The sequence below is a fragment of the Macaca thibetana genome, chromosome 14, assembly GCF_024542745.1.
Source record: "Macaca thibetana thibetana isolate TM-01 chromosome 14, ASM2454274v1, whole genome shotgun sequence".
Taxonomy (NCBI): domain Eukaryota; kingdom Metazoa; phylum Chordata; class Mammalia; order Primates; family Cercopithecidae; genus Macaca; species Macaca thibetana.
The window spans coordinates 20,275,795-20,286,112 of NC_065591.1; the positions used below are offsets into that span (position 1 = coordinate 20,275,795).

The 10,318-nt window shown below is 44.8% G+C and overlaps 1 protein-coding gene across 2 annotated transcripts in view; it reads left to right on the forward strand.

Annotated features, from left to right (window-relative positions):
* The window catches only part of SYT13 (synaptotagmin 13), a 46,384-nt gene extending 37,304 nt beyond the window's left edge, over nt 1–9,080 (forward strand). For both annotated transcript variants that reach the window (XM_050757606.1, XM_050757607.1), the window contains exons 5-6: nt 2,837–2,966; nt 4,999–9,080. In XM_050757606.1, the coding sequence (XP_050613563.1) occupies nt 2,837–2,966; nt 4,999–5,303 (435 nt within the window). In that variant the 3' untranslated portion in view covers nt 5,304–9,080. The remainder of the gene's footprint in view (nt 1–2,836; nt 2,967–4,998) is intronic.
* Nucleotides 9,081–10,318: the final 1,238 nt, after the last annotated feature.

The window sequence follows — 10,318 nt, forward strand, 5'->3', positions numbered from 1 at the left end:
CTAGATCCTTGAGGAATCGCCACACTGTCTTCCACAATGGTTGAACTAGTTTACACTCCAACCAACCGTGTAAAAGCGTTCCTATTTCTCCACATCCTCTCCAGCCTCTGTTGTTTCCTGACTTTAATGATCGCCATTCTAACTGGCGTGAGATGGTATCTCTTTGTGGTTTTGATTTGTATTTCTCTAATAACCAGTGATGATGAGCATTTTTTCATATGTCTGTTGGCTACATAAATGTCTTCTTTTGAGAAGTGTCTGTTCATATCCTTTGCCCACTTTTTGATGGGATTGTTTTTTTTTTTTTCCTTGTAAATTTGTTTACGTTCTTTGTAGATTCTGGATATTAACCTCCAAGGGCAGTCTTGCATGGTTCACTGAGACCTGAGAGAAAGAAAACCAGGGAAAACCAGGGAAAGGAAGAAGAAAGAAGGGATTACTTTAGTCCGCAAGTATTTTCGGCAGCAGTGCCCAGGGAGCAGGTGCTGTTGAAATTGTCTGGCTACGTGCAGCTGGTTAGGCTAGTCAAACCTCACCCTATGCAAAAGTGAAGATCCCTGCAGAGGCCAACAGGTGCTGACTCCTCTCACCTGGTCTGCAGGGAGCAGAGGACTCAAGTCTGGTCACCCTGTGGCTATAGCCCGGGCTACCTGTGGCCCTCTAATAATCGACCATGAGCCAGGAGGCTGGTGCCCATCCCAACTCTATGGACATCTCTCTGGGTGCCTGGTACAAGTCCCTGGGCCTCAGTTCCTTCACTGTGAAATGAGAGGGTTGGGAAGGGCTGCCAACTGAGAAAGCTGGAGAGCCATGGATTCAGGAGTTAGGTTTTGCTATCAGACTGGACCTCCTTTCCAAGGCTTGGTTTTGCCACTTCCTGCCTATGTGACCTCTGGCAACGATGTTTCCTTTCTGCATCTTAGGTTCTTATGTTAAAATGGGAACAAAATCAGTAGCCCTCTCGGGGTTGTCGTCAAGATTATAAATGGGATGTGCTACCCTTTTTTCACAAATGTTTATTGTGTGCCCACTGTGTCCCAGGTGCTGGGGTTGCATAGTGTGAACAGAGGCCACAGTGGCGCTTACTTTCTAGTGGGATGGACAATGTAATTGCATCTCACACACAATGTTTAGTAAGTGTTAGCTGCTATCATTCATTTCATCACCAAGATCCTTTGAGGCTCCCAAATCATTTCTTCATATGACCAGTCCCTCAAAACTTGTGGAATCATTGGGGTCATGCAGAAATGGAGGCTTAGAAAAGTTAAGTAACTTACCCAAGATCACAATGGTAGGATTGGAACTTGGATCCAGTTAATCTGGTATAGAGTCTATGCTCGCAGCATTACTCTTGTTCTGGATTAGTAATAATTGTTGTTTTGACTGTTGTCATTAGAATTGTAATTTATGACCTTTACTAAGAACTTGCTATATGCATTTTCTCACTTCATCTTCTGATATCTATATTTCTTCATAGCATTTAATGCTGCCCAATGTTACATATTTAATCACTTCCTGTCTGTCTTCCCCATGCGACTGCAAGCTTCCTTGAGGCTGATTGTGTTGAGTTCATGGCTTTAATTATGGCGTCTGGAATACAGTAGGTGCATTACATATGCTTGCTGAATGATTGAATCCAGAGAGGTCACAGTGAGCAAAGAAAAACTGATTTCAGCCCTTCTGAGTGCCTGGTCCAGGATGGATGAACAGACATCCTGGGTGTGACAGGAGGGGAGGAAGCTTAGGAAGCCATGGTGGCTGTTAGCCAGGGCCCCAGCCTGGTACCAGACCTCACTGAATTACCCTCATTGCACAGCTGGGAAAGAGGGACAAACCTGGAGGGAAGGGGCACAGGACTGAAAGCTGTGACATCTGGAGAGACAAGCTGCCATGGGCCCTTCCCCCACTCCCACTCCCCACTCTCCATCTTGGCACAGCAGGCCACACATCTGCCTCTTCTTTGGAATTTCGAGGGAAGGGCATCTTCTTCCTGCTCAACAGAGGAGACTCCTGACCTTCAGCTGATCCCTGCCCACACACTCCCTTCTCTTTCCTGCCAGGTCTCCCCAGAGCTTGGATTGCAACCGAACACCCACCTCCTGGGAGGTGTCTTTTGGTGGTTCTTGTCCCTTGATGGATTTGTTGAAATTCAAAACAAACTCTTGTAGGAATTTCAGGAGAATTACTCTAAAGCTGCATGCAGGGATACATGTGTTTGTTTGGATGCCTCCCAGGGCATCACCTCCTTTGAGGTGTGGTTATTGCCAGTTGCCTCTGGGCATGATCTATCATCATATGCCCCAGCACTTCATTGACATTACTGGTCCCTCTGTCGATGAAGCAACCTCCTGGAGCTGGAAGGAACTATCTTTTCAAACAAAGTAATGAATTATAACTCTCCCGCCGCCCCAGGAACCTGATGGGCCCATGCAGGGATTCTGAAACTGTTCTCTGAGGCCCTAGAGGACAGAGGTGTCCCAGGAGCTTGGGGGTGGTGGAAGGTGAAGGGTAATGGGGAATTCTGGCCTCCTTCCCCCTGCTGCATTCTGAGTAGCATTTCTTTGCTCTGTTTTGTATGTTGGATTTGACTATATGGTATGTGAAAAATCACATTTGGAGGCAAACAAAGAAATTGCTATTGAAGAGCATGCCACATAGAATTCCTCGGTGCCTTGCTCTCTTCTGCAAGGGTGGAGACCCCAGAATTGATGGGTAAATGGTTTCGAGGATGCCTGTTGGATGCAAATCCAGCATGATCCCAGCTTCAGCATTTGTTGCTGGGTCGGAAGCCGTCCCCAGGTGAGACTCCCGTCCTGTGTCTCCTGTTCTGTTTCAGGAGCCATCTGCAGGAGCTGGAGAGGTCCTTCTATCCATCAGCTACCTCCCAGCTGCCAACCGCCTCCTGGTGGTGCTGATTAAAGCCAAGAACCTCCACTCTAACCAGTCCAAGGAGCTCCTGGGGAAGGGTGAGTGAGACGTGAGAGGATGGCCAAGGCCCCTCCAGTTACCGGGAGTGTGTGCTGAGGGAGGTGGTGCCTGGGAGGAAATGGTCACAGGTAAGCAGGGAGGTGGAATATGAGCACATCTACAGAGCCATACTCAGCTGTGTTCTTCACCCTAAGTTCACAAACTGATTTTCAAGGACACACTCACTTCTTCGAGTTCACATCCATTTACTCTTGGGCCAATCCCATCCATTAGGACCCAAGTGTGAGCCACCTGGGGGTCCCTTCCTTGGAGATCCACTATGAGAACCATCAGCCCTAACCACAGAGCACAAGAAACCAAGGGTCAGACTATAGCCGTGGAGTGAAGGGCCTGGGCTGTTGGGAAAACTTGGCCCAGCCTTTGTCAACCACATCTGGCTGGACCCAGCTTTCAGGCAGCTGTCAGGAAGCCCAGGTTCTTCCCCTCCTGTCTGAACTCACCACCACTGCACTCCCCCCACCCACCCCAGTCTCTTCTCTCTTCTCAGCCTTTTGCCAACTGCCACCCTCATACCAGCTGAGTGTGGGTGATGGCAGAAGGTGTGTGGGTACGTGGGCTGAGGCCTGAGGTTTCAGGCATCTGTGCCCCATATACCCAAATAAGATTTTCTTCAACACCCCGGAAGCCTCAGTTTTTCCTTATGGATACCCCAGCCCAGGTTGAGCATCTTGGAGACCAAAGCAAGCTCTCCAATATGAGCAGGAAAGCATCCTCGGCTAGCCAGATAATACCTGGACTGGCAGCCACATGCTCCTAACAAGATATAAATAAGTCTCTATTTATAGCAGGGTGCAAATAAAGAATTGCCACTGCATTCTGAATTTCAAGCAAAAGACTTGGGGCTAATGAAATCAGAAGAGTTGGTCTTGCTGGCAGTTTCCTGAGTCAAAGGTCAAAGTTCAATGCTTTTATTCTCATTCCCTTTAGACAATTCTTTGCTTCTTGCTTTCTTTTATAGCTCCTGTCAGGACAATTACAGTACAACACTTCCTCTCTCAACTATCTCTGCAAAAATAACAAACTAACCTCCCAGGGGTGATAATTACAGCATTAAATACAAGTAACAATTATTCTCACATTAGCTTTGGAAACCCTAAGTAATCCAGTCCAGCCTTGTGATGTGACATGAAAGATCACCTGGTGACCTGTTTGGATTTCCTCGGGGCCAGCTCTCTTGGTGCAGTGTCCTGAGTTTGGAGGAGCATGCAGTAACAGGCAGTCTGCCTTCATCCCTCTTCCACAGGAAGTTGGGGGTCTTCAAATAAAACTTTAAAAAGTACGGATCAGAAGAATTCAACCAACCAGCAGGGGATCTCCTATTTTAATAACAGACAAAATTGCTTAGACCAAGAATCAAGGGGATGAAGACTTGGGGGCTGGCTTCATTTTTCTGGTCTGAGTTTAAAATCCAGCTGCAGGACCCCTGAGCTATTGTCATGGACCTGGTTTGATGTGGGGATATGAAGTCATGTAGCAAAGGGTGGTTCCCTCTTGGTACTCTAACATGCCCCAATCACAGGCCACCCAGTGGTCAGCCTTATATATCGTGGTATTGGCTGTTTCCTACACTTTAGTGCAAGTTCTATAGGGGCAAGAACTTCTGCTGTATCCCCACGTCTATGCCCAGTGCCTGCCATAGGGTGGACACTTAATATTTGTTGAATGAATGCATGGCCCAGTGGGGGAGCAGAGAATAATCTCCAATGCAAGGAAGTGAAAGTATCCTGGATCGACTCCTAGAATTACAGATTGTCCAGATGGGATGCTTTCCTGCTGTTATAGCAGAGCCTTCTATGGTCACATAGACTTGGGACCTGTGCTGGGGTATCCAGAAGGAAAAACTGAGCCCTCTAGGATGTTGGGTATATGGGGCACAGATGTCCAAACTCTTGAGTTAGAGATATCATCTTTCTAGCACCAGGAGGGAGCTTTGTCCTGGGCCCTGCCAGATCCTAGAAACTCACTCTTGGCCCTTCTCTCTGTCTCTTTTTCCCCTCTGCCCCTCCCCAGATGTCTCTGTCAAGGTGACCTTGAAGCACCAGGCTCGGAAGCTGAAGAAGAAGCAGACTAAACGAGCCAAGCACAAGATCAACCCCGTGTGGAACGAGATGATCATGTTTGAGCTGCCCGACGACCTGCTGCAGGCCTCCAGTGTGGAGCTGGAAGTGCTAGGCCAGGACGAGTCAGGGCAAAGCTGTGCGCTTGGCCACTGCAGCCTGGGCCTGCACACTTCGGGCTCTGAGCGCAGCCACTGGGAGGAGATGCTCAAAAACCCTCGCCGGCAGATTGCCATGTGGCACCAGCTGCACCTGTAAACAGCTGCCTGGCCACCTCCCTTCTTGGACAGCCCTGACCCGTCCTCTGAAACCTGCTCTCTGTGCCCCTTCCTCATTCTGACACCCAGAAGACAGTGACAGATGTGTTTGCAAGGCTAGGATGGCTCTCTCATCATACTCCTGTTTCTAAAAAATAAGCAAGACAGAGCAGGACAGTGTGTGGAAATGGAATATGCGGGTCATACTGAGGAATGCATTTTGCTCATCTGTGTTATTGAAAGAGATGCTTATCAAATACAGTTCCTATGCCTGTTTTATAGGTGGGGTTAGGCCAGATGCAGAGAAAGCTAAATGTGGGAATCATGGATGCAAAGAAGAATTTGGCTTTTCGAAAAACAAGCATTTCAAAAATGATGAAGGAAGTGAAAGTATCCTGGATCAACTCCTAGAGTTAGAGGTTGCCCAGGTGGAAACAAACCTTAGCCAGCGTTCAATCAAGCTCACCACGCAGGGCAGTCACCCGGCAGTTCTCAAACTTTAGCATGTGAAGAGTCACCAGCAGATTCCTGGGCTCACCTGGAGACATTCCTAGTGGGTATTCCTGGTCGAAGCCCAGGAGCCTTCATTTTTAACAAGCTGATGTAGAGGGTGGAGCACTGTACTTGGAGAAATTCCTTCTACAACATTCCACACAGGTTTTCGGCCACAGTCCTTGATGGAGTCCCAAAACTATGGTGCAGCCAGTTCCAATGCTGGACACCTCAACCATCAGTGTGCAATCTGGGGCCTCGGCTTTTTTATTTAATTATTTTAATTCTTAATACTTTAATTTGTGCTTTTCATAAGGCCCCTGCTCTTGGACTGAATTTTGTGCTTTTTATTGAAGAATTTTATTGTTTTTATCTTAAAATCAGTTTCTATTATCCTTGGGGAGACCATCCCTAACAAAGTACAGGTGGGATCTCCTGTGAGTCATTGGCTGGTTTCTGATTGCTAGGTGTCACACCCACCAGCATCACCAAAGTGACTCTCTGAGATAGACCGGTCCCTTCTCAGTGTTCAGTCACTTCAGGAGGAATTTAGTTATTGACTTAGTCTATGACATCTGGCTACATGTAGGCAGAGAAGAAAGACAATTTTAAAAAGGAAATCAGGTCTTTTGCAACTATGCCTCCCTCTGTTTTCACTTGAGTGGGTAAATGTGTTTTCACTTGAATGGGTAAATAACCAGCAGCTAGGTTTTGAATTCCTACCTGTTATTCTAAACAGATGTCCACGTTGTTAATTAAATCTAAATTATGAGCCTTGCTGAGTGGATACAGTACTTACCCCTGAACCAGGATTCCTGGGTTCTGTTGTTGACATTGCCCTTCAGAACCTGTTTGGCCAGCTGTATAAGATAGGACTAATGACTAGGAAGCCTACCCCAATGAATGATATAATTGATGAAATAGTGTTCAAAACCTGTAGGCACTCCCTGGCTAAAAACAAACTCTGAGGCCACCAGCAGATCATCTTTAAGCTAAGTTACTATTTTTTTTTTAGATGGAGTTTTGCTCTTTGTTGTCCAGGCTGGAGTGCAGTGGCACGATCTCGGCTCACTGCAACCTCTGCCTTCCAAGTTCAAGTGATTCTCCTGTCTCAGCCTCCCGGGTAGCTGGGATTACAGGCACCCACCAACATGACCGGCTAATTTTTGTACTTTTAGTAGAGACGGGGTTTCACCATGTTGGCCAGGCTGGTCTTCAACTCCAGACCTCAGGTGATCTACCTGCCTCGGCCTCCCAAAGTACTGGGATTACAAGTGTGAGCCACCATGCCCAGCCTATTTTTCACTTTAATTTGGCAGCTGAGAATGCCCAGAAAGTGCCGGAAGCATCGTGGTATTTCCAGAACCGTGGATTCTGCCTTTGGACCCCTCTCTATTAACATTAAAACTCTGGGCTTTCAGATGTCACCCTAATCCACTGCCCTAAGACAGAATTCCTAGACAAGATGGGTAAGGGCTTCATTCCTTCAACAAGTCAAGTTATACTTGGCCTCTCCCTGAGAATCTGAGCAGGAACCTTATAACCTTATGGTCATTATTTTTTCTTTCTGTACAGACATAGAAAAGCATTAGAAATAACTTCTACCCATCCTCTGAAAAAAAAAAAAAAACAGAAAAAATAACAAATCCCTCTTTCATGGGAAGTCTTTTGGATAATTGGAAACCTTCATCATGAGGTTGACCAGCACCTGCCAAGTGTTGTTTAGGAAAGCACTTGTTAGTGGTTTTCTATAACATGTTTTAGAGATCTCTTCACCATACTGGTTTCTTCTCTTTGGTTGGTATGGCTAAGAGAAAACAAAACATTTCCTACAAGCTGAAAGCTGACGAGCATTCTCTTCTTGGTAACATCTACTACTCCAATCTAGAAAAGTTGGATTCTAGACTAAAAATCAGGAAACATGGCTCCTTATAAATTGATGCAGCTGCGTTATAGTACCATCAAAGGAATTTCAGGTGGGCTGGGCGGGGCCCCTGATCCCAGAGTTATCAACTCCACCCATCATCATTCGGTCATGAAGCATCCTTTCATTCTTCTTCTTTTTCTTCTCCTCCTTCTCCTTCTCCTTCTTCTTCTTTTTTATCTCCAAGTTTTAGTCTTCCAGAATCCAAATTAAAGGTTGCCCCTGATGGGAGCCAGGTTCCACTACAGAACATCTTAGATGTCAGCCTTGAACTCACTTAGCAGGGATTACAGAAATGAGATACATTTTGAAGGAGAGTTGTCTGTTATGTTCACTGTATTCTAAGTGCCTGGGATAAAGCTGTCTCATGGGTGCTCCACATGTATTTGTTGAGTTAATTAATGAATTAAGAATGCCTGGCGGAGTAGGCAGAAAAAGACACTGCAAATGGCATACAAATTAGAGTCCTAGCTGAGTTCTCAATGGTAAAGGCATCAGATGTCTCAGCAGTCAGGCTAGAAATTCATGACATTGAGTATTACTATTTGCCTAATGACAATTCATTGCTCTCCATGTAAATGTAATCAACAGATGAAGAGAATATAATTGCTCTGCTTTTCCACTGAAACTCCATCTTAGTGCATTTTAAATTACCCAGAGATGTCAAACTGCCAAATCAAAATATTTCAGTAGTCTTTACATCAGCTTACCTTGTACCAGAAACATTGACAATTTACTATCAAATTATAGTAATTGAGCCTGTGTGAAAGCATCTCATCATTTTTTAAAGGAACACCTTGTGCGATGCCAGTGAGCATTTCTAAAAAGGGTGTGAGACAGAGGTGAAAATAAGATAAGAGACCATTTCAGAATGCACCGTTGCCCAAAAAGGTGATCTGGTTCTTTCTTCAGAGATTTCTGAAGTAGAAAATAGGAGTCCGCCCTCATTAATCTGTGACTCCACCTCTTGCATCAAATCAATATCTATTTGTTGAGCACTTATTGATTAAGACCTTGCATATGTCTGTCCGTTTTGATTTGAGATATAACTTTTTGTGTGGGTTGAATGACAAGTCACCCCAAACACAGCTGGGCACAGAGAGTCAGCTAGGAGACCAGTTATTCAGGGTCCATTTCTCTTGGATGTAAAAGAGTCCTGGGTGAAAGGTGGCTGTAGCCTAAACCAACTAGTCCTTGTGATTTGTTTCTGCCCTCTGTGTTTCCTGTTGTCAAATGCTAAGTGTGTGTTTTGCAGTCATGAACTAAAGCACAAAAAGACGCATGAGACATTGTAGTCATATGTCTGGTGTGACACTTTGGAGCAAAAACCTTGCAGTGGTAAATAAAAAATTTCCAACAGGGTCAGCTGCCTGGTGTTTTATTTATTCTTTCCCTTTTTACCTAATATTTCGGCATGTAAAATGCAGAAGAAATCATCTGATAAGCACTTATGAACCACTGCCATGTTTAATAAAACTTGACAACTACAATTGAAGTACCCTCAGTGCCCTTTACTCAGAAGACCATGACCTTAGATTTGGGGTTTATCATCCCAGGCATTCCCTTATACATTTACTACATGTCTCTGTAAACCCTGAGTTCCATAAAGTGTTTTTAAACTTCATTTAAATTGTATCACACTATTTTCACTCAACATTAAATATTTCCATTTCATCTGTGCAGACACATGCAGCTCTAGTTTATTTCCTTTTTCACTGATGTATGATATTCCATTGTATGGATATGCCACAGTCCTATGTGGTTGATGTATATCTACATGTTTCTTTCACTTTTTTTTTTTTTTTTTTTTTTTTACTGTTACAAAAAATGCTGCTATGACATTCCTCTGTATGTCTCCTTGTGCACTTTGGGAGTTTCTCTAAGATATATACCCAGGAGTGAGTGGAACCACTCATAGAGTGAGTCATAGAGTACTCTGTGCGTGTGCATGTATGTGTACCTTGGTGGCCTTGCTTGAGTACTGAATCAAAGAGGCTACATACAATTAGGAATGCCAAGGTTGGATGAGGCTTTTCAGGGATTTGGCTTCATTGCTGGGGAGAAAAATTAGGTGGAAACTAGTAACTCCTCTTTCTTTAACATTCCCCAAAGAAATACTCTATCAATGGAAGGATCTAGCAGCAGCCAGTGGTACTCATGAACTCCTGGTGGCAAGCAGGGACAAGGGGACTCCTGGAGTCCTGTAATCCTAAGCCTTCCTGGTGGCCACTACAGCCCTGCCCTCTGGAGGAAGAGGGATTAAGCAAGGGGCAGAGCCTGAATTGCAAAGCTAGTCGAAAATTAGCCAGGTCACACAGAATTAAAATAGAAGGTTCTTAAATAGGATAAACAATCCATAAAGAAAGCCATGAGATGTCTTTGCTTTCCACGTCTGCATATAATTCCTTATTTTATATTATGTATGCACATACATTATATTTTAATGGCAACTAGCATTTTAATTGTCATAATGAAATAGGATTGGTGGGTTTTATCCCACATAGCCAAATGTTATGCAGACTATGTTTCACAGGTAACTATGAATATGGCCCACCTGAGCCCAAAACTCATACTTAAGAGTCTAGATTGATATAAAAGAG